This window comes from Ovis aries, chromosome 5 (genome assembly GCF_016772045.2).
Source record: "Ovis aries strain OAR_USU_Benz2616 breed Rambouillet chromosome 5, ARS-UI_Ramb_v3.0, whole genome shotgun sequence".
Lineage (NCBI taxonomy): Eukaryota > Metazoa > Chordata > Mammalia > Artiodactyla > Bovidae > Ovis > Ovis aries.
The window spans coordinates 13,824,853-13,849,666 of record NC_056058.1 but is presented as its reverse complement, the minus strand read 5'-3'; the positions used below and the strand labels follow the sequence as shown (position 1 = coordinate 13,849,666).

The 24,814-nt window shown below is 45.9% G+C and overlaps 1 protein-coding gene across 4 annotated transcripts in view; it reads left to right on the top strand.

The window, feature by feature from the left end:
- The window catches only part of INSR (insulin receptor), a 148,142-nt gene that overhangs the window by 86,600 nt on the left and 36,728 nt on the right, over window positions 1-24,814 (top strand). For all 4 annotated transcript variants that reach the window (XM_012177948.4, XM_004008550.5, XM_012177947.4 and 1 more), the window contains exons 3-10: window positions 4,208-4,529; window positions 10,075-10,223; window positions 11,127-11,271; window positions 12,573-12,787; window positions 13,950-14,076; window positions 15,069-15,319; window positions 17,111-17,278; window positions 22,855-23,056. In XM_012177948.4, the coding sequence (XP_012033338.1) occupies window positions 4,208-4,529; window positions 10,075-10,223; window positions 11,127-11,271; window positions 12,573-12,787; window positions 13,950-14,076; window positions 15,069-15,319; window positions 17,111-17,278; window positions 22,855-23,056 (1,579 nt within the window). The remainder of the gene's footprint in view (window positions 1-4,207; window positions 4,530-10,074; window positions 10,224-11,126; window positions 11,272-12,572; window positions 12,788-13,949; window positions 14,077-15,068; window positions 15,320-17,110; window positions 17,279-22,854; window positions 23,057-24,814) is intronic.

Sequence of the window (24,814 nt, the reverse complement as noted above, 5' to 3'; positions counted from 1 at the left end):
TGGAAAGACCCTGATGCTGGGAAAGACTGAGGGCAGCAGAAGGGGGTGACAGAGGATGAAATGGTTGGATGGCATCATCAAATCAAAAAACACGAGCGTGAGCAAACTCAGGGAGATAGTGAAGGACAGAGAAGCCTGACGTGCTGTAGTCCATGGCGTCCCTAAGAGTTGGACACAACTGAGCAACTGAACTATAACAAAGAATCTAATGGGGGGCATGGAAACCCTAAAGAACCTCCACAGACATTGGTGGGTTAACTCCATCCTGTTCCTGTTAGAGTTTCTTAGTTCTTTCTGGATCCACACAGAAAAATCAGATGATGCACTTGGGTACAGATGCTCCAAATTTTCCATGTAATTTTTTAAAAAATAATATGTATTTATTTATGTTTGGCTGTGCCAGCTCTCCACTGCTTCACGAGCTTTCTCTAGCTGCAGGGAGTGGGGGCTGCTCTCTAGCTGCAGAGCACAAGCTTCTCATTGCCACGGCTTCTCTAGGGTGCATGGGCTTTAGCAGTGGTGAAGCACTGGCTTAGTTGCCTCAAGGCATGTGGGATCTTCCCCGATCAGGGATCAACCCTGTGTCCCCTGCATCGGCAGGCGGATTCTTAACCACTAGACCGCCAGGGAAGTCCCTTCACATCTCTTATTCAATGGCTTCCCCCCGCCCCCCACCCCCCACACCTTTGGATTGTGACAATCTTGAGGAGAATTAAAATTCCAGAAAAATTTGCCTAAGAACCCCTTGCAAAGCTTGGATTTTCCCCCTTCTTGACCTATAGGATTGATTTTCATCATATAAATTTCAGCAGCTACAGTCATTCAAGCTCATCGTATTGTGTATAGACATTTTCCTCCTTTTTAAGTTGTAGTCAAGCACCCATTTGGTGAAGGGCATGGCAACCCACTCCCACTCCTAGAGAATCCGATGGACAGAAGAGCCTGGTGGGCTACAGTCCATAGGATCACAAAGAGTGGTACATGACTGAAGTGACTTAGCACACCCACACGCAAGCACCTATTGATTTGATGCTGTCAATGGGAATTCTGCCTCTGTTAAAAAGGGGGTTCTGACACCTGCTACAACATGGATCAACTTTGAGGACGTGCTGTGGTTTAGCTGCTAAGACATGTCTGATTCTTTGCAACCCTGTGGGCTGAAGCCCCACCAGGCTCCTTTGTCCATGGGATTTCCCAGGCAGGGATACTGGAGTGGGTTGCCATTTCCTTCTCCAGGGGATCTTCCCAACCCAGGGATCGAACCTGCATCTCCTGCATAGGCAGGTGGATTCTTTACCACTGAGCCACCAGGGAAGCCCTTAGGACGTGATGCTCAGTGAAATATGCCAGACACAAAAGGACACACACTGTCTGATTCTGCTCATTGGAGGTCCCGAGAGGAGTCAGATCTGTAGAGACAGGAAGTAGATGGTGAGGGTCGGGGGCTGGGGGAGGGGATAGAGGAGTCAGTGTTTCTTGGAGACAGAGTTTCAGCTTGGGAAGGTGAGAAAGTTCTGGGGATAGTTGTACAACAATGTGAATGTACTTAATGTTACTGAGCTGTGCACTTACAGTTGGTTAAGATGGTCAGTTTTATGCATATTTTTCCACAATTAAAAAAAAATTGTTCCTCGTTGCACTAACTGCACTCGGCAGCCACAGAGAAGTGGCTACTGTGTTGGACAGCGCAGATCAAGACGATTTCTGTCAACGCAGAAAGTTCCACCCGACACCGATCCTCATGTGGAAATGTAGCTTCAGAGGCCTTTTAAGTTCCCTGGGTCTGGTCGGTTGTGTCCACGTGGGCCGTAATGTTCACTGCAGCTCTCAAGGGGCCTGGGGATTTGGGGTTGAAGAACATGTCCCAGCTTCCAAACCATGTTTTGTGCTATGCGGGAAGTGAGCAAAGAAGGCATCCTTGGGGAACAGGCTCTGCTTGTGGCCTCAGAGGAACCATCAGTCCAGGAATAAATTTGCTGGCAGCCTGGGAGGGGAAGGCTGGTCATGGAGGTCCAGGCCAGATACTGAGGGACCAAAATCAGGGGCAATCAGGAAGTCATGAGTAGTGAGATGCCAGGAGAAAGAGTATGTTACAATCTGCTGGAGAACGCCAGAGTGGAATCCAGCCTTCAGTGGACAAGTTCAGTTGCATCAAATAAGAAACTCCAGGCATGAAATCCAAGCACAGTCTCTGCCCCGTTCATCACCTCCTGCAGGTCACAGCAGAAATACCACCTCCACTTACCTTTGGCACAGTGCTTGCTGTATATGCAGTTATTCTTCTTTTTTTAATTTGAAAATTGTTATTATTATTTGGGGCCTATGCTAAATCTTCAGTGTGGACTGCAGGCTTTCTCTAGTTGCAGAGCACAGGCTTAGTTGCTTTATCACGTGCGGGATCTTAATTCCCCAACCAGGGATGGAACCTACATCCCTGGCATTGGAGGGTGGATTCTTAACCACTGGACAACAGGAAAGTCCCTGCAGTTATGCTTTTAAATAATGAATATGCCTCCTCCATTAGACTCGTGGGCCTAAAGGCAAACTCTGTGGCCGTTGTGTTCCCATAGAGGTTGTAAACATCTGGAACAGAGTAAGCAAATGTGCGTTGAAGCACAAATAAACCTTTGGGACATTTGCTTAACCTCCTCTCAGCTCAGTTTCCTCATTGTAAAATGGAGAAAATGCAGATCAGGATATATCTGTTTATACCAGTACGGCAGCTACGTGCAGGAGCAGGCTTGCTCGAGGCAATTGTGTAATTTTCAGGAAACGTGCAGACTGCTTCTTAAACAAGCTGGTAATTCTGTTTGTTTGTTTCTAGTCTTTTTTTTTTTTTTTTTAACTTTATTGGAGTATAGTTGCTTTAGAGTGTCCTGTTAGTTTCTCCTGTATGGCAAGGTAAAGCAGCTATACATATACATATATCTCCTCTTTCATGGATTTCTTTCCCCATTTAGGTCACCACGGAGTCCTGAGTAGGGTTCTTTGTGCTGTGCAGTAGGGTCTCCTTAGTTATCTATTTTATACACAGTATCAATCTTGTGGAAGTGAAAGTGTTAGTCATTCAGTCATGTCCAACTCTTTGAGACCCCATGGACTGTAGCCTGCCAGGCTTCTCTGTCCATGTAATTCTCCAGGCAAGAATACTGGAATGGGTTGCCATTTCCTTCTCTAGGTTATCTTCCCGACCCAGTGATTGAACCTCGGTCTCCCACATTGCAGGCAGATTCTTTACCATCTGAGCCACCAGGGAAGCCCTGGTGTATATATGTCAATCCCAGTCTCCCAGCAAGCTGGTATTAAAATTTAAATAACATCAACTTATAATTAAAGAAATTAAGTTAAACAGGAAAGAGAATAAATACTTCGTACTTAGCACTTCCTAATCATCCCAGTACCTTTTTCTATGATTGTGCTTTTGAGGTGGCTTGCCACCACTGTTTCTGTGTGATTGGATGTATTATTTAATGCTATGCTACTGTAGATCTCTCGCTGGCTTTGCATTCAGTAACTTTAGGTGGGGTGGCTTGAAAAGGACCCTGGTGGGAATATTTACACCATGGAAATTGGCCAGTGCTCTAAAGCAAGAGGTTCTCTACCCCACTCAATGAAGAAGTTGTTAAACGTTTAAGAGCACATCACTGGCTTGGGGGCTGCAATGAGTTAACAGTTATGCCTGGGAGTTGGGACATCAGAAACTAGCATTTTTTAAAATACAGATTTATTTAGTTTGGGCTGTGCTGGGTCTTTGTTGCTGTGGGGGCTTTTTCTCCAGTTGTGACAAGCGGGGGCTACTCTAGCTGGTCTGTGTCGGCTTCTCATTGTGGTGGCTTCTCTTGCAGAGTGTGGGCTCTAGGGTGCCCGGGATTCAGTAGTTGTTGTAAGCAGGCTCAGTAGTTGCAGCTCCCGGGCTCTAGAGCACTAGCTCAGTAGTTGTGGAGCACAGACTTAGTTGCTCCTTGACACGTGGGGTCTTCCTGGGCCAGGGATGGAACCTGAGTCCCCTGCGTTGGCAGGTGGATTTTTTTTTACCACTGAGCCACCAGGGAAGTCCAGAAATTTGTATTTCTAACCAGCAGGAAACATGTGCTGTAGAAGCGAGCCGTTGCTGACATGACTTTGTTTGGCTTGCGCTTCCTCCTCTCGAGTTGCTGTCGCGGCCCTGGGTAAAGCCATTGACCAGCTGTTTTCTTTCTCTCCCCAGTGTGTCCGACTATCTGTAAGTCACATGGCTGCACCTCTGAGGGTCTCTGCTGCCACAGCGAGTGCTTGGGCAACTGCTCAGAGCCCGACGACCCCACCAAGTGCGTGGCCTGTCGCAACTTCTACCTGGACGGCAGGTGCGTGGAGACCTGCCCGCCCCCTTACTACCACTTCCAAGACTGGCGCTGCGTGAACTTCAGCTTCTGCCAGGACCTGCACAACAAATGCAAGACCTCTCGGAGGCAAGGCTGCCACCAGTATGTCATTCACAACAACAAGTGCGTCCCCGAGTGCCCCTCTGGCTACACGATGAATTCTAGCAAGTGAGTCCTGGGTGTGGGTTCCCAGGGGGCGGAGGGCAGGTTGTCAAGAGGGAAAGGAACATGGGGCTGTTGCTGGTAGCACCACCTGTTAAAACTGTGTGAGAAGCTAGGGTGGATTGGCTATGAGCGAGGACGCTGCTGCTGCTGAGTGACACAGTTAGGTCTCTCAGATGCCATTCTGGCCTCCTGGTTTCAGGCACTGGCCTTTGGAGAAGGAGTCAGTGACCTTTCTCTCACAAAAGGCCAGAGAGTAAATATTTTTGGCATCTTGCATACCAAAAATTGAAAGCTTTCTGGGCTTATCATTGGAAACAGAAGTCCCTAGTTTCATATACAGTCCTTTATATGGCCTGACTGCTCCCACTGATGGAACTGTCTATCACAATCCAGGTCAGAGCTCAGATTTTTTAAGTGTTTTCTCCGAACTGGGTCTAGATCGTGTCCTGAGGTTAGCCTGGAGTGCAAGGAAGAAGGACTCAATTCTAGATTATTCTCAAGGCTTTGTTGTTTCTTGAAGGACAATACCATCAAACCATTTCCTACTATTTGGGTGAGAAAAAGCAGGGTTTTCTCTCCCCAGGGGTGAGTCAGATTTCCTCCGCACACCTCAGACTTTCTGTTCACGCTGTTAGCTTCTCAGATGAGCTATTTTGGGGGCTTGGGGCTGGAACAGAGTTTAAAAAAAATCCATTTCCTGGTTTTTGTGTTGAGGGTCTGAGGAGAAAAAAATGCCACAAAACAACACAAAAACAAATCAGAGATAGACGCACGTCAAGGGGCCTTGAGCTGACCTGCTTACATAAAACATCTTCCCTCTTCAGACTTGGAGATGAGCCAAGTCAGAGTGTTCTGGTGGGAAATTTTATTTCCCTGGGTGGGGAGGGTGGGAAGGAAAACAACCTTTATTCTGGCTCCTAGGAGCTGCTCTCTGAGTGTTTGTGAAACCTGCAAGTACGGTATGTTTTGTTTCGCTCTTTTTTGATAAAACCTATCACGTGGCTTTGTGGACCAAAAATAGGCTCCTATAAATCACCTTTGCATTCCAGACAGAGCTATTTTTTTTCTTTTTGGGGGCCAGTTTATCAGTAAGATTGGGAAAATGACCATATTCCTCTTGATTTATTTATTGTTTTCATGTTTGAAATAAAGCAAGGCTATTAACATCTTCCACTAAAAGACACTGGCTTTAAATAGAAAAAGGTTGGGTTTCTTTTTTTTTTTCTGATCATAACAAAGATATGAAAAATAGAGCAACTTCCTTTGATGTTTTCCTGATGGCAGTGGCCCCAGGATTGAAGCCCCAGGAAATTAACGTCTTGTCCCATGATGCTTGGGACCTCTACTGAATGAAAGAGGGGAAAGAAAGGGATGTCAATTATGACCCATTCTGGCAGTAGTTGAGGGCTTCCCAGGTGTTGCTAGTGGTAAAGAACCCGTCTGCCAGTGCAGGAGACGTAAGAGACTTGGGTTCGATCCTTGGGTCAGGAAAATCCCTTGGAAGAAGTCATGGCAACCCACTCCAGTATTCTTGCCTGGAAAATCCCATGGACAGAGGAGCCTGGTGGACTACAGTCGCATGGAGTCACAAAGAGTTGGACGCGACTGAAGCAACCCAGCACACGACATGGCAGTATGTTACTTTGTCAGTTAAAAAAAAAACTTTTTTTCCTTCTGAAGCTTTTATTCAGTGTGGTTATGTTTTCTTATGTGGTTTGATATCAAATGGGGCCAGATATGTTTTCTTTCTTTCTGGTGGCTTTATCTGGGAAGGAGTTCTTGATGTTTTTATAGCAGAGGACTGTGAACCCATGCGGGTTCACTATATTCCACCCATGGTCACTCCGAGATACCTGGTAGGGTGCTCTTCAGTGAGATGAGGAGTATTAGATATTTGGGGTGCATGTTAAGTGTGTGATGGGTATGGGGCATCCCTGTCCTTCCCCCTCCCACCCCCTACCCACCTCTAGAATTCTTTGCCTCTTGATCTTCACATGGCTGGGTTTCTCCTGGTCACTCAGGGCATCACAACTTAAAATTCACTTCCTTTGAGACTTCTTTCCTGTGTGACCACCCCGCCCAAATTAACCATCTGGCTACTCTTTGGCACATCTCTCCACTTTAACTCTTTTGGTGCTCTTTACCACTAGCTGATATTTTCATTGTCCCTTTGTGAATTTTCGCCAATGAGACCCTGTGCTTCAGAAATGTATCAGCTAGCTCTTGCTGTGTAACAAACCTTCCGGGTACTTTGTAACTTATAGCAACACTCATTTATGGTTTCTATTGATTTTGTGGGTCGACCGGAGGTTTATGTGGCTCGGCATGGGTCAGCTCTGATGGGATGGTGCAGCCTAGCCTCTCATACCCTGCATGGGCAGCTGGGGCCTCTCTCCATGTGTAGCCAGGAACCGCAGGCTTTAAACAGTGTAAGTACTTCTTAAGCCACTGCTGTCTCACATGTGCTAATGGCTCATCAGCCAAAGCAATTCCGAGGGCCACACCCAGATTCCAGGGGTGAGGGAGCAGACTCCACTTCTTGGCTGGAAGAGGACATGTGGGTTTCCCACAGGGAGAGTTGGTTGTTTGTTCACTTGTGTGTGCCTGCGGTTTACAACCGGCATTGGCAAAGGGCCAGATAGTAAATATTTTCCGCTCTGAGGGCCATATGGTTGTGGGTACTCTACTCTAGCCTTATAGAGTGATAATGGTCATAGATGGTACTCAACCCAGTGGGTGTGTTCTGATACAGTGCTAGTTACAACAACAGGTGGCCAGCTGGAGTTAACCCATGGGCCGTAGTTTGCTTATCCCTGGCCCGGAGGATCATCTGTCGCATGATAAGTGCTCAGTGAGTATTTGTAGAACCAACAAAAGAACCCAAACATTGGGTCATTATTCTGTTTCCACCCCAGCTGCTCTGACACCAGCTGGGTGTACTACAATAGTTGTCAACATCAACCACCTGCAGTTGGCATCGGACCCACAAGTTAAAGGCTTGGTCCTCCACCGGACTGGCTTTACTTCATACGCCAGCCACACTTTGGGGGTCCCCAGGGCAGCCACGTGGGCACTAGTGGTAAAGAACCCACCTGCCAATGCAGGAGACAAAAGAAATGCCGAGTTGATCCTTGGGTTGGGAAGATCCCCTGGAGGAGGGCATGGCAGCTCACTTCAGTATTCTTGCCTGGAGACCATGGACAGAAGAGCATGGTGGGCTACAGTCCATGGGATTGCAGAGTCAGACACGACTGAAGCGACTTAGCACACACACATGCAAGAGCACCCACACTGCTGATTGGTTGGCTATAAATTTTGAGGCTCCCACAAACCCACTGGGTTCAATAATTTGCCTGGACAACTCACAGAGCTAAAAGAAAAAGGCTGTTAGTCCAAGCCTATGGATGGTAGCACCCTGGGTTAGGGTGCCTACAGAGCTCAACTAAGCATACATCACCTATAGCGAGCTCTGCAGACACTGCCCCCGGGAGGGCAGCCTATTTATGGCTGGGCCAACTCTTGCTGCGCTTCAGCAAGAAACCATCAGGGAACTTTAAGGAACAAGGTTTGTTATTCACAGGTCCTGGAGGCTCACACAGTGAGGCCATGGGAAGGGGGAAGGAAGAAGGGAGAGGGAGAGAGCCACACACAGAGGAGAAGAGAGATGGGGGAAAGAGAGACAGAGAGAGTCAGAGAGAGAGGAAAAGAGAAGGAGAGAGGAAGGGAAAGAGAGGAAGTGGCCCTTGGGAGGTCTGCTTTTTTTAGGGTCTGAGGACGGAGTTCTGGGGTTTGATGGCTTCACTCTGTGGTGGATTTAAAGCTCAAGAGCAGGAATTGGGGCACAGGAAGAGAGAGGCCGGGTCCATCAAGTGGTCAGTTATCTAGGTCCCTCAGGGCTTTCTGAAAGAGGGACCTTCAGGGGTGGGGGCAGCCTTGTTCCTTATCTAGTTGTTTTCGTTACATTTTACTCAAGACAGATGTCTTTTGAAATAGATGCCTCAGCAGTCAAAAAGCTTCATGTCAGGCACTTATGATTACAGCTTTATTATTAAGGAGGCACGGAGGATGAGGGCTGGGAGAGTTCCAGACACAGGGCTCCCATCCCCTCGTGGAATCAGAAACATCAGCCCTCACAGCACAGCTGTGTGCTCACCAACCAGAAAAACGGACTGAGTTGGTGTCCAGAGTTTTTCTTGGGGTTTTGTTATATAGCTGTGATCGATTGAATCCCTGGCCATGGATTTGAGCTCCTCCTCTCTCTGGAGGTCAAAGCGATGAGGCAACCCTCCAAATCACACATTTGACCTTTCTTGTGACCAGCCCTCATCCTGAAGCAACTAGGGGGTCACTGCTTCATTAGCACAACAAAGATGTTTCTATCACTCAGGAAATTCCAAGGCTTTTGAAGCTCTGTGCCAGGAGCTGGGCACCAGATGTGTTCTTTATTATACCACCATGACAAAGCTCCTCCTGCAAAACTGAATAGGCAGAGGTGTAGAAATAACAAGGGTACCAATGATACCACTAGTAAAAAATGATATCATAGCAAAGGACAAATGGTTTTTGTTTTCTGTGTGCCAGGTACTTTAGATGACATATATCATTCAGTCATTCAGTCCTCATCACCACCTGCCCTGTGAAGCAGATACTCTTATCGTCTCTATTTCACAGCGTGTGTGCCTGCTAAGTCACTTCAGTCGTGTCTGATTCTTTGCAATCCAGTGGACAGTAACCTACCACTCCTCTGTCTATGGAATTCTCCAGGCAAGAGTACTGGAGTGGGTTACCATGACCTCCTCCAGAAGATCCTCCCAACCCAGGGATCGAACCCAGGTCTCCTGCACAGCAGGCAGTCTCCTTCATTGCAGATGGATTCTTTACCAACTGAGCCACCAGGGAAGCTCAGTTGAGCCACCAGGGAAGGTCAGACCGCACACAGAACAGCAGACATCCCATCACCTTGAAGTAGCAACCTGAGTACCACTAGTTGGGGGTAAAATCATTAGCTCTGCACAACTGGCCACTATGGTTACGTCAGGAGTCCCATCAATTCCTTGTAATAGTGTGAGTTCTGTCTCCAGGGTAATACATGATTCTCCATGGGGTACAGTGGGAAGTCCCTCTCTTTGGGGTAAGGCAGAAGCCCCATCATTTGGGCATGAGTACCCTGACCTTGGGATAATGCTGTAGAACCTGTCACCCTGGAGAAATGCCCTAAGCCTATCCCTTTAGACAGTGGTTCTTATCTGGAGGGGGCTTTTTGCACCTCCTTCCCCAGGGGACAATGTTTGGAGACATTTTTGGCTGTCATGCCTTGGATGGGAGGTGGTATTAGCATAGTATGGGAGCGCGGGGCTGCTGCTTAACACCCCTCATGTGCAGGACAGCCCCCAAGTGTGGAGAATTCTCCAACCTCAATGTCAGCAGTGCTGCGGGTGAAGCGCGCTGCCTTATGGTTGCTTGGGACCCTGTGCAGCACGCTCTCTGCTCTGTGTGTGTGTGTGTGTGTGCGCGCGCGTCCTGATCTTTCTCCCCACTCTTTCTGCAGCTTGATGTGTACCCCTTGCCTGGGCCCCTGTCCCAAGGTGTGCCACCTCCTGGAAGGTGAGAAGACCATCGATTCAGTGACATCTGCCCAGGAGCTTCGAGGCTGCACCATCATCAACGGAAGCTTAATCATCAACATTCGAGGGGGCAGTGAGTGCTCTGGGGGGAGGGGTTGCTGCCTCCTGGGATCCACTCTCCCTCTGAGCACACCAGGACAATAACCTAGAGACCCATCAGTGGAGTCATGCAAGGAATAATGTGCTTCCAAACTTGGGGTTCACAGCTCAGTCCTGGACCCATCACAATATTGTAAAGTAATTAGCTTCCAATTAAAATAAGTAAATTAAAAAAAAATGGAATGCCTGATGTCCCAACTCTCAGCTTGGAAAATAAGAATCTTGGGGTGGGGACAGGGAGGTGGGCAAGGAGGAGCAGGGAAATGGGGCCAGGACTGAGCTGGGACATCAGGCATTTCCATTTTTAAAAATTAATTTATTTAACTGGAGGCTAACTATTTTACAATTTTGTGATGGTTTTTGCCATACATTAACATGAATCAGCCACAAGTGTACATGTGTCCCCCATCCCAAACCCCCCTCCCACCTCCTTCCCCATCCCATCCCAAGCAGATAGTATGACCTCTTTTGCAGGTCTGGGGACTGTGTTTCCAGAAATTCTGTCCCAGGCAAAAAGTATTCCTTTGTTTATTTATTCAACAAACGTTTATTGAGTACTCACAGTGAATAAGGCCAAGTCCATGCATGGTGGATCTTGCAAATAAACAAATGAATGTATAATATAAACCCAGGCAGCAGTTCCTGCATTGAGGGCAACAAAGCAGGGGGATGGAGGGGTCGCCTGCATAGTAAACACATTCAGCTTTGCAAGCAGGACAATCTCTGTCATAACCACACTGCCTTATAAATGTGCTTGGAGCTGGGCTCGCAAAAATCATTTTCAGCCTGGAAGTTAACTCTTCACCATGGGGAATTCTGGAAAGGTGAAAATATTTCGGTAGAAACCCACTGGATATTCATTCTCTCCTTTCCTTAGACAACCTGGCAGCTGAGCTAGAGGCCAACCTTGGACTCATTGAAGAAATTTCAGGATATCTGAAAATCCGCCGGTCCTATGCCCTGGTGTCACTTTCCTTCTTCCGGAAGTTACGTCTGATTCGAGGGGAGACCTTGGAAATTGGGTATGTGGGCCTGATGCTGTATCTGTGGCCTCACTAGGAGGTTTGTGAGTTAGAAAATCTTAGGTTTTTTTCTGTCAAGACATGGAAACAACCTAAGTATCCACTGATGGATGGACAGGTAAAGAAAGCATGATGTGTGTGTGTGTGTGTGTGTGTGTGTGTGTGTGTGTGTGTGTATACTAAGTATCCACTGATGGATGGATGGGGGTGTGTGTGTGTATATACTAAGTATCCACTGATGGATGGATGAGTAAAGAAAGCATGGTGTGTGTGTGTGTGTGTGTGTGTGTGTGTGTGTGTGTGTGTGTGTGTGTGTGTATGTAATGGAATATTATATAACCATAAAACTACCTTTTTTGCCAAAGGTCACACCTTTCATTTGGATTATTCCAATGACCTCCTTGCTGGTTCTAGAACTACTAGGGCCATTCCACAGAAATATAATGCAAGTCACATATAAGACTTTAAATATTCTAGTAGCTGCATTTTAAAACTTTAGAAAAAATAGGTGGAATGAATTTTAATAATGCATTTTACTAAACCCATTAAATCTGAAATGTTATTTTGACATGGACTCAGTATCAAAAAATGATAAACAAGATATTTTACATCCTTTTTTTTCATGCTAAGTATTTGAAATCTGTGGGGGTTTTTGCTGGTTTTTTGTTTTTACTTCTGATACAGTTCAGAAGGGCCACATTTCAGGGGCTCAATTGGCAAATGTAGCTGGTGGTTTCTGTGTTGGATAACACAGGTCAAGCTGCTGTCCATTTCCCATTCACCATATCCTGGTGGCCCACTCATAATTCTAAGGTGTAGGTCTCCCTGAGTTACTGAGTTGTTATAAAACCTTCAGTGGCCCCCCTCTGTCTACCGAGGAAGCACATGTGTTCTTGGTCTTGGTCTAGCATGCAGTATACTAGAGGGTTTGGCCCATGGTATCTCTTCAGTATTGCCTTTCACCTCTTGTTCAGAACAAGCTAGTTTGCTCTTTCCTGAGCCCAGCTCAGGTGCCTCTGTGTCTTCAGTCTTGCCCTTTTGCAAAACCTGTATCTCAATCCGTCACACTCTTGCCCTCCTCCCCTACAAGACTGAGCTCAAGTATCTTCCTGGCCTTGAAGACCTCCTCAGCTTCCCCTATACCTCTCACCCTCCATTCAACACATCATGAGTATGTGTCAGGCAAGTGCTTAGAACTGGGGGTGGAGCGTTGAATGAGATCAGTTCCAGCCGTGGCCCCACCGTTTTGGAGGTGGAGATGACAAGCTGATGAATGATTGGGCCTGTGTGTGTTTCCATAGGAACTACTCTTTCTACGCCTTGGACAACCAGAACCTAAGGCAGCTATGGGACTGGGGCAAACACAACCTCACCATCACTCAGGGGAAACTCTTCTTCCACTATAACCCCAAACTGTGCCTGTCGGAAATTCACAAGATGGAGGAAGTTTCAGGAACCAAGGGGCGCCAGGAGAGAAATGACATTGCTCTAAAGACCAATGGGGACCAGGCATCCTGTAAGTGGCAACGCTCTCGTCCTTTCATGGACCAGACAGTGTGACTTTCCCTACCTCCCCCACCACACTGGTACCCAGGGTGGGTGTCACTTACCCGCAGTGAGCTAAACCAACTAAGTGTGCATTAGACTTTCTGAAACACTGAGGACAAGTGTTGTACACGTTAATCTCTTTGCCAAATACCAAATGCAGTGCCTGATGCTGGAAGATGCCGCATAAGCGCTGAATGAATGAGTGAATGAGTGTCATCCCCTTTATTTTATTTTATTTTATTTATTTATTTTTTTAGTTTTTAATTTTTTTAATTTTAAAATCTTTAATTCTTACATGCGTTCCCAAACATGAACCCCCCTCCCACCTCCCTCCCCATAACATCTCTCTGGGTCATCCCCATGCACCAGCCCCAAGCATGCTGTATTGTCATCCCCTTTATATATATGGCCTTGGCTCAAATGCTACAGTAAAGTTCTGCAATTGCTACAGTTGGAGGCTGAGAGCTGACCACCCTGCTGTGATGAGTTTTTCTCTTGAAGAAATAGCTGAGCATTGAGGTCCAAGGCTTCCGTGATACCCTCATGTGAAGCTGTTTTGTTATGAGACAGTTTGGTCCAAACTGTGATAATTCAGGGGAGGGAGAGAGCAAGGTTGGGGTGGAGCTTAAGGGAGGGTTTATATTCCAGGGAGAGGGAATTACTGTCTCCAAGGCATTGTCTTTCCAAAGAGTGGTCACTCCAAGATATAATGATCTGCACTCTCTCTAAGCCCAGTCAGCTTGTATCCATTTGCACTGGAGTTACTTTTTCTGACATGAGGATCCACATGTAAGACAAATTGCGTTAGGACAAATGTTATTCTTGAAAGTGTCCTTTTCCCAGCACCAACTGGCCACTTGTCCTTCCCTGTTGGTGGCAACCACAGTTCTTTAGATGAGCATCTGGCCAGTAATTGACTTGCAGTTGGGGCCAACCTATATGATCTGTTCTTGCCTCTGAACAAGGGAAAGGCACGTGGAAATGAGACCTCACTAGAAAACAGCAGATTGCTATCTTCCTTCTTGTGGATTCTCTTGGAAGTATGGGATCACCTGCTTTGGGCTGAAACAAATTATTTAAAATTCTGATACTGAGTGTTTTGGTTTGTTTTTTTTAAAAAACCTTTCTAGGTGAAAATGAATTACTTAAATTTTCTTACATTCGGACATCTTATGACAAGATCTTGCTGAAATGGGAGCCGTATTGGCCTCCTGACTTCCGAGACCTCCTGGGGTTCATGTTGTTCTACAAAGAGGCGTAAGTAGAAAGATAAAGAGGTGTGTGTGTTACATTTGTGCTCAGAGGTTCCCCCACTGAGGTTCCTTTCTATCTCCTTCTTATCCGTGGAATAAATATCATAGATCCCTTGGTGGGATCTCACCAGTTGATGGTGTATCAATAACATTTCTTATTGTCGAAAGCCAGAAATTGAAGCAGGCAGGTTTCTTTTGGAGGTCTAGACTGGGCTATCTCCTATAGAAATATTCCGTTTTGCACCTTGTACGTACATCTCACCAGACATTCTCAACAAAAAGTGACAAGTCTACTTAGGAGGTGTTTTTTTTTTTTTTTTAAGTCTGCTTAGTATGTGTCTTAGTAGGTATTTCTATTTAGTAGGTATCTACTTAGTAGGTGTCTTTTTAAAAAAAAGTTTATTTTTAAATCTATTTTAGATTTTTTCCAACACAAATAATTATGGTAAAACAAACATGAGATTGATCATCTTAGTGATGTTTAAATGTACAGCTCAGGGGCATTAAGTATATTCGTGATGCTCTGTGACCGTCACCACTGCCCCTCCCCACAGTTTATTCATCATCTTACACTGAAACATTGTCGTCATCCGGTGACACCTAGTCATCTTGAGTATATGACTGTGCTGGAGTTTTAAAAGGAGACAGTGGAAGTGGTGATCATATTAACATGGATAATCGTTCCATCCCTTATGATTTACTATGTGTCAGGCTGTGTGTGGAGGAGTCAGCCCACATCCTCTCATGTGATCTTATCACTAACTCAGATAGTATCATCATCGTGATCACTATTATTAATATTACTGGGAAACTGAGACATAGGGAAAGCAATCCCTTTCTCTTTGACTGCTTCTGTGTCCTTTCTCCTTGTGGCAGAAGATTGTTGGTGAACAGGGTGCAAGCCTGTAGGAGGTAACTTCCCCCAGCCACATCTCTCTGGTTTTTAGAACTATAGTCAAGGAATGATAACCCTCTTTACCTGTTTGGTCTTGAAAGCCCTTACCAGAATGTGACAGAATTCGATGGGCAGGATGCGTGTGGCTCCAACAGCTGGACAGTGGTGGATATTGACCCGCCTACGAGGTCCAACGACCCCAAGTCACAGAACCATCCTGGGTGGCTGATGCGTGGTCTCAAGCCCTGGACCCAGTATGCCATCTTTGTCAAGACCCTGGTCACCTTTTCTGATGAACGCCGTACATACGGAGCCAAGAGTGACATCATCTATGTCCAGACAGACGCCACTAGTAAGCATTTCTTGTCAATGTGAACTTATGCGTGAGCTCAGATGTCTTGCCTTTCATATGAAATGCTTTTTTTTCTGCATGGTCATTGGCTTCTGAAAGAGCTGGGCACTGAGATTTACAATTTCAGAAGATGAGGCAGTAGCAACAAGACATTAGAAAGGAACATATATTTCTTCTTACCGTTATGGAAAATTTTCAAATATTTACAAAAGTAGGAAAAAATAGCCCCTCTCCCTATGTAATCATCTCTTAGCTTCAATAATTATCAATATTTTGCCAGTTTTTGTTTCATCTCTGCTTCTCTCCTCTTCTCCATTTTTTTGAAATTAAAATTTTTAATTGATTTATTTTTAATTGAAGGAAAATTGTTTTACAATGTTGGTTTCTGCCATACATCAAATGAATCAGCGATAGGTGTACCTATGTGCCCTCCCTCTTGGTCTTCCCTCCCACCTCCCACCCCATTCCATCCCCTAGGCTGTCACAGAGCACCAGTTTGAGCTCCTGGAATCTTACAGCCAATCCCCAGTGGCTATCTGTTTTGCATATGGTAATGTATATATTTCATGCTACTCTCGTGAATCATCCTCCCCTCCCCGTCTCTCCCTGGGTCCACAAGTCTGTTCCCTATGTCTGCATCTCCATTGCTGCCCTGCAAATAGGTCCATTGGTTCCATCTTTCTAGATTCCATATATATGCATTAATTATGATATTTGTGTTCTCTTTCTGACTTACTTCACTCGGTGTAATAGGCTCTAGGTTGGTTTTTGTTTTTTTTTTTTTTTTAATGTGGACCATTTTTTAAGTCTTTATTGAATTTGTTAGAATATTGCTTTGGCTTTATGTTTTGGTTTTTTGGCCACAAGGCACGTGGCATCTAAGCTCCCTGACCAGGGATCGAAGTGCACCTCCTGCCTTGCAAGACAAAGTTCTAACCACGGGACCACCAAGGAAATCTCTCCCACATCTCCATTTTTGGGGGGAGTAGGCCACTGGAGTATTTTCTAGAGTGTGGGACCACGGACGCTGCTCAGTATACAACAATGCGCAGTATAGTACCCACAGCAGAGAATTATCCAGCCTCCCAAAATCAGCAGAGAGAAATCCCGTCCTGTAGGGTAGAGCCCAAGCTTTATGAAGCAGCTCTTGTGTGTCCTCTTGCCCTGTATCCTCCAGCAAAACCAAAGGACTTAGAGTTCCGGAAACTTGCAGCTTCCAGGCTTTTGTACACACTGTGTCTTCTGTCTGGAGACTCCTACCCCTACCCCTTGCTGACTCTCAGCCACCTCCATTCTCCAGGGGAAGCTTTTGTGGAGCCCAAAGTTGATGCCTTTGAGGGGATGTGAAATGGACGGCCAGCTCAGTGATAGGTTTGAACGGCATCCCACTGCTGAAATTTGCCCCATGACTGGGTTCAGTTTGGGGCTAATCAACTGGGAAGTGTGACTTTATCTATTCCGACCACCCTCCTTTTCCCAACCACCTTTCCAGTGCCTGGAACAAAGCAAGCTTGCCTTTCCTTAGAGCTCTGTAAATGTTTGTTACAAAAATGGTGGAACGTGGAAATCTATATAGTCTGTGGTACTGCAGGGATTGAAATTTTGTAACCCATGCTCTTATTAGGCAAGTGTTCCATATGTCCAGGTGTCTCCAGTTTCCTCTGATGTTAAGTAACACTGCAGAGAACATCCTCAGGATTTCTTTAACTTGGCTGTTCCCTCTCATGCCCACCCGACCGCTTGTACTCTCCCCCTCACAGTGGGTCTGTCTGTCTCCTTTCTCCTTGGCAGATCCTTCCGTCCCCCTGGATCCCATCTCAGTTTCTAATTCCTCGTCCCAGATTATTCTGAAGTGGAAGCCTCCCTCCGACCCCAACGGCAATATCACACACTACTTGGTGTTCTGGGAGAGGCAGGCGGAAGACAGTGAGCTGTATGAACTGGATTATTGCCTCAAAGGTGAGTGCAGACAGGGGTCAGGGAGGGGCTGGTTTTACACACCGGATCCACTATGCTCTTGTTTTCTGGGACACGTCTCTCCCCTCCCATTTCCAGCATGTGCTTGTGGGAGCACACACTCCATTCTATCTCAGATAAAAACACACACACGGGCATTCTTCAGAGATACCGAGGGTTCAGTTCCAGACTCCCGAAATGAAGCAAATATTGCAATAAATGAAGTCACATGAAGTTTTTGGTTTCCAGTGCCTATAAAAGTTATATTCACATTATACTATAGTATATTAAGTGTGCAATAGCATTATGTTTAAGAAAAAATATGCTTAAAATATACATGTGTGTGCTTGCTAAGTCACTTCAGTTGTGTCTGACTCTTTGCTACCCCAAATAGATAATCAACAAGGACCTACTGTATAGTACAGGGAACTCTACTCAATATCTTATAATCTATAATGGAAAATAATCTGAAAAAGGATATATGTATATATGACAGTTACTTTGCTGTACACCTGAAACTAACACATTATAAATCAATTCTATTTCAATAAAAATTTTAACAAGAAGAAATTAAGACTAAAAAAAAACAAAACTGTGCACATACCTTAATTGAAGAATATTTTATTGCTTTAAAAACATGCCCAAACAATTACAACAGTAACATCTAAGATCACTGATCACAGATCATCATAGCAAGTAGAATAAAAACGAAGAAGTTTGATACATTGGGAAAATTACTGAAGCATGGCATAGCGATACAAAGTGATCAAATACTGCTGGGAAACTGGTGCTAATAGTTTTGCTGGACTCGGGGTCCGCACAAACCTTCGATTTGTAAAAAAACACAGTAAGGGGAGGTCTGTCTGCCCGTTCACATTTCTAAACATCACAGGGTGCAGACAAGCTCTGAAGACTCATGGTGAAACCAGACACTCCCCATGTCTTGGCATCATTGCGTTCTGGAATCTTCTCCTCTTCCCCTTCCTCGTCCACCTCCCCCTGGTGGGGATGTAGCTGTGTTAACCCGTGCAAGACTTCTCTGCTAAGCTAGAAACACAACTAATGTGTGGAATGGTGATTGACAAAGTTAGGGAAGAATTTTGGTCCCTTATTTTTTAATTTTTTTATTGGCATAGTTTATTTACATCTTATTAGTTTCAGGTATACAGCAAAGTGAGTCAGTTATACATATATTGACTTTTTTGATCTCTAATTTTATTTTTATTTTTTACTTTTAATTTTTTTGGACACATGGCATTTGGGATCTTAACTCCCTGACCAGGGATCAAATCCACCCTACCCTGCATTGGAAAGGTCCTAACTGCTGGACCTCCAGGGAAGACCTGGCCCCTAAGTTTAGACCCTTAAGTTTTAAGGATTGGAGACAGCAAAGAGTCTCCAATCTCTTCCTCCCTAGGCTTTTCATTAAAAATGTATATGAATGACACATATTTTCCAGTCTTTAGTCTCGTTTACTCAATGGGCTTGCATCCATCTACAGAAAAAGGAAAAAATATTTGAAGCCTCAAACTGGTGTGTATAAATTAGTCTTACATTATTTTAAAACTGGGCTGTAAAAAAGTCCATCAAACTGAAGAAACAGAAGTCTTTTTCCCCCTTTTAGTTGTTTTGTTTGAGTCTATATAAAAGATTCCCCCTGCCAATCCCTAGACTCTTTTGTTTATTATTTATTTTAAAAAAACTTATTGGAGTATGGTGGCACTAGTGCTAAAGAATCTGCCTGCCGATGCAGGAGACGCAAGAGACGGGGACTTGATCCCTGGGTTGGGAAGATCCTCTGGAGTAAGAAATGGCAACCCACTTCAGTGTTCTTGCCTGGAAAGACCCCATGGACGGAGGAAACTGGTGGGCTTCAGTCCATGGAGTCGCAAAGAGTCAGACACGACTGAGTGTTAAAAAAATAGTTGACTTACAATTTAGTATTAGTTTTGGGTGTACAGCAAAGTGGTTCAATTACACACGTGCACAGATTCATTCTTTTCAAAAAATATTTATTTACTCGACTGCACCGGGTCTTCGTTGCAGCATGTGGGATCTAGTTCCTTGACCAGCACTCAACCCCAGGCCTCCTGCACTGTGAGCTCAGAGTCTTAGCCACTGGACCACCAGGGAATTCCCTAGATTCATTCTTTCTCACATTAATTTCTCACATAGGCCATTACAGAATATTGAGTAGGCAGTAGGTGCTGGTTGGTTATCTGTCTTACGTATGATCGTGTGTGTGTTCATCCCAAGCTCCTGATTTATCCTCCACTTGTTGTGTTGCTTGTTGCTTTGTTGTTGCTCGCTAAGTCATGTCCGACTCTGCGACCCCACGGACCGCAGCATGCCAGGCTTCCCTGTCCTTCACTCTCTCCCCGAGTTTGTTCAGATTCATGTCCATTGAGTCGGTGGTGCCATCCAGCCATCTCATCCTCTGACACCCCTTTCTCCTCCTGCCCTCAATCTTTTCCAGCATCAGGGTCTTTTCCAATGAGTTGTCTCTTCACAACAGGTGGTGAAAGTATTGGAGCATCAGCTTCAGCATCAGTCCTTCCAGTGAACATTCAGGATTGATTTCCTTAAGAATTAACTGGTTTGCGCTCCTTGCTGTCCAAGGGACCCTCGAGAGTTTTCTCCAGCACCACAATTCGAAAGCATCAATTCTTCGGTGCTCAGCCTTCTTTATAGTCCAATTCTCACATCCATACATGACTACTGGAAAAACCATAGCTTTGACTAGACAGACCTTTGTCATCAAAATGATGTCTCTGCTTTCTGCTCTGACTTTAGTTTCCTTTAGAGGTTGTGAGTTACTGGTATCCTCCTACCTTGGGGCAGCTGATGACATGTGACTGAGGTCGGGAGCCTAAGGTTTTCTGTTCCCTGATGTAGGGCTTTGGGCAAGTCACCCAGCTTGTCACCGGCTGCCTCCTTTTGGGGAAAAGGGGCAGAAGGCCAGATGATCTCCGGGAGCTGTCCCAGCTCTAAGATCATGTGCTATATGTATGCCTGTGACCTCATCCCCCGCCTGAGCAGAGGGTTGCAAACGTGATTTATCTCCTCGGATGCTTTATATAACTCGAGAGCAAGCAAAGTCATGGGCTCAGCTGTGCACTCTTGGCCCTGCATTCGAGTAACCGAAACCACCAACTAGAACTGCCACCATCATTGGGGCAGGCAGTGTTTTCTTTCTTTCTTTTTTTTTTTTTTAAGAGCAACAACTTTTATTCTGGAAGTCAGTCTGTCATTAGAAGGCGATGATTTGACATTATTTTATTTGTCATTTTGCCCAAAGTTTATAGAATTAAAAAAAATAAACTTACTAAGGACAGATATTATCTGATTCCACTTACAGGAGGTCCCTGGAGGAGTCAGATCTATACAGACAGGAAGCAGATGGTAGGGGCCAAGGGTGGAGGAGAGGATGGAGAGTCAGAGTTTCACGGGCACAGAGTTTCAGTTTGGGAAGATGAGAAAGTTCTCGAGATGGATGGTGGGGATGGTTGCACAATAATGTAAATATACTTAATGACACTGAATCACGATGCTTACAAATGAGTAAGACGGTAAATTTTGTGTTATGTGTATTTTGCCACAAAGAAAAAACCCAAGTACACACACAAATAAATAAACTTGATAACACACACAAGATAAATAATTTGCTAGCTGTGATCCATACTAGTTTCCTTTAGAATCAGAAGTGGTTTATTTTTTTTTCAGTTTTATTGAGAGATAATTGACAAGTAAAACTGTGTGTAAATTGTGATGACTTTTTGGGCATACACATTGGAAAAGAATTCCTCCCACCTAGTTAATACATCTATCACTTCACATATATATATATATATATATATTTTTTTTTTTGAAGAAATCTTTATTTACTTGGTTTTGGCTGTGCTGGGTCTTCATTGCTAGTCAAAGGCTTCCCTCTAGTTGCGGCAAATGGAGGCTACTCTTCTTTGCGGTGCACAGGCTTCTCATTGCGGTGGTTTCTCTTGTTGCAGAGCACCAGCTCCAGAGTACAGGCTCAGCAGTTGCGGTGCACGGGCTTAGCTGCCCTGTGGCATGTGGAATCTTGCTAGGCCAGAGATCAAACCTGCATGTACTGCCTTGACAGGCAGTTTCTTTACCACTGAGCCACCAGAGAAGTCCCCTCCTTTTTCAAATGAGAACTTTAAGCTTCTACTCTGATATTGAATTGTATATTTCAATTATACAGTACAGTCTCATCAACTATATGGTTTTTTTAATTGTAAAACTTTCAGAACGTAAAGTTGACCATTTGGACCACTTTTAAGTGCACAGCTCAGCGGCATTAAGCACATTCACACTGTTGTGCAGCCATCGCCACCATCATCTCCAGAACTTTCTCATCTCCCCGAACTGAAACTCTGTCCCTGTGAAACACTGGCTCCCCCACTCCCCACCTTTCCACTTTGTCCCTGTGGATTTGACTAGGTGTGTTACTGTACCTTACAGTCACAGAAACCCACGGGGCACCAAGTGGCATGCGGAAAGGGTGACAGGGGTCAGGAGCCCTGTCTGTGTCTGATCAAAAGTCCCTTCCTCCCCAGAAAAAAAATCAGGAGCCCGCCCCCCCCCTTTACTAAGGAAATCCTAAGTTTATTTTCCATCTATAATGCCATCAATAACCCCTCTAACAGCTAAAACCTACACAGGCTATTCTGTGTCTATTAATAAACGTTAAGAAGTATGTTTAAGGATTTCCAAAGCTTCCGAGTGGGTACTCAGCATTCACAGGAAGATACTTGGAGCTCATTGTCTCCCGGAGCCATTAAAAGGGAGAGGAAGAGATGGAATTTCCCTTGCTCAATAGACGCAAATAGGCACCCGGCATCAAGGGCATGGTTTTAAGCCTTTAAAGAGTAGTCTGCATCTTCTATGGGCTTCCCAGCTGGCTCAGCAGTAAAGAACCCGCCTGCCAATGCTGGAGATGGAAGATCCCCTGAAGGAGGCAATGGCGACCCACTTCAGTGTTCTTGCCTGGGAGATCCTGTGGGTAGAGGAGCCAGTCGGGCTACAGTCCATGGCATCACAAAGAGTCGGGCAAGACTGAATGACTGAGCATACACACACAAGACGTGCGCGTGGGTCATTCTTTTACTCACTTGGGGACGGCTTAGCATCACTTTCTCTGAGACACTCGCCCCGGAGACCCCCTGTCCTTTTCCCCTGCCATCTGACACGCAGCATGTGCACTTCTTGGTTCACTGTGTATTCCTCCCACTCCCGTGCACCTCAGCCCCTGGAATGTTAAGCTCCCCAAGGGCAGGGACATGCACAGTTACCTTTGGCCTCCAGCCTTGTGGGGTTGTGGTGTCCGACAGTGTCTTGCTGCGTGCTGACAGGCACCTTCTCTGTTGTCAGGACCCTCTCATGAAGGATCTTATTCTTCCCAGGAGAACTTGAACCCAGATCTCTGCTGAGCTCTGTCCATGTGCCCAGCCACTTTGAGAAGGTCCCCCTTGCTCTGCATGTGTGTGTGTATATGTGTGTGTAGGTGGTAAGGGGCGGGAGTGGGATGGGGACTTGAGCCCTGCTCTGCCTTTCCCTAGGGTTGAAGCTGCCCTCCCGGACCTGGTCTCCACCGTTCGAGTCGGAGGGGTCCCAGAAGCACAACCAGAGTGAGTATGAGGAGTCTGCTGGCGAATGCTGCTCCTGCCCGAAGACCGACTCTCAGATCCTCAAGGAGCTGGAGGAGTCCTCGTTCAGGAAAACGTTTGAAGATTACCTGCACAACGTGGTTTTCATCCCCAGGTCGGGATTTGTTATTGGCTTGGGGTCTCAGGTCTGTAGGGAACAAGACAAAATGCTGGCAGACGCAGAGGATAGGCTGAGTCCATGCTGAGCCACTTCCCTGGATGCAGGAAGAGATTTTGAGATTATAACAAGTGCCTTACCAGGAAGAGGAACCGCCCAATTCAGCCTTTGCTCTCTGATGTCTCATGAACCCAACCTCTGGTCTCAGTCTGAGTTCTGATGAATTCCATTAGATTATCGATGATTGATTATTAGCTAATTGATTGATTATAGATAATAAATTCAATTATTAGATTAGATGGTAGAGAGCTGCATGCCCAGCCCAATGCTTGATTTATGGCTGAGTCTCAAGCTCAGTGCATTCCCTTTTTTTAATCTAAGGAAACTTCTCACCCTTCCAGAACTTTCCATGGCCTCGTCAAAACCCCAGAGACTTCACTATTTAAATATGTTTCCTTTAGTGAGTGAAGGGGAAGTAAACAGAGGGTCTGCAGTAAAAAAACTCTTGGTTTTTTCATACCTCTTTATCCTTCCCGCAAGCTGAGACACTTGGGTAGAAGGCAAGTTTCTGTGGGTCACAGGTTGTTCTACCTCTCTTGGTGCCTCAGTTTATCCATCTGAGGAATGGAGAGAAAAATGGTTCATATATTTTATGGCTGTGAGATTACATGAGTCTCACAGGGATTCTCAGCCTTGGTGCTGCTGACATTTGGAGCCAGCTCATTCTCTGGGGTGGGACCATCCTATGCAGGGTAGGATGTTGAACTGCATCCCAGGCCTCCACCCACTAGATGGCCGTAGCACTGTCTGCATCTTAATAAGTTCTTGAGTCCTTCTGGTAACCCACTGAAGCACTTGCCAACTCCCTTTTATGGGTCCAAAGCCTTCCCCCCCACCACCCCCCTGCCCCCGCCCCAACTCTGCCCAGGTTTACAAAGCAAATGTGCTGGGAGCTTTCAGTTGCCCCCACCCTCTCCACTCTTGACCCTTCCCACTAACAGACTTCACCAGATGGCTGCCCAGAAGTGTTCAATACAACTGGTCATTTCCAAAGTGGATCAACCTTCCGCGCCCAGAGGTTGCAGTGAGATAAAACAAGATTTGAAAGTGGGTCTCTTCAGAGGCTTAGCATTGCTCCTGCTAGAGGCTTCATTAGAACTGTCCGTATATAACGTTTCTTCTCTCTTTCTTGCATTCTTACCTGACCCTGAGTCCAAAAGGGCACTAAATGGCACAGGCCAGGCGTGGAGGCAGTGATTGTTTCACCCATTAAAAGTCCACCAGACCTGAGGATAGTGGCCCAGTCAGTCATAAGGTTTAAAACTAGTCTGGGCTTCCCTGGTGGCCCAGTGATTAAGACTCTACGCTTCCAATACAGGGAACACGAGTTCAGTCCCTGGTCAGGGAAGATCCCACTTGCTGCATGCTTGTGTGCAGTCACTTCAGTCGTGTCCGACCCTTTGCGACCCCATGGACTGTAGCCCAGCAGGCTCTTCTGTCCAGGGGATTCTCCAGGCTAGAGTACTGGAGTGGGTTGCCGTGCCCTCCTCCAGGGGATCTTCCTCACCCAGGGATCGAACCTGCATCTCCTGCATTGTAGATGGATTCTTTAGCACTGAGCCACAGGGGAAGCCATGGCATGACCCCAAAGAAAAAAGTAGTGTTACGTTTGACATCTCATGGGAACCCCAGATGACCAGGTCTCGGGGATGTTTTCTTGACTCCCTCCTCCCAACTGCTAGCTCTGTCCTACAC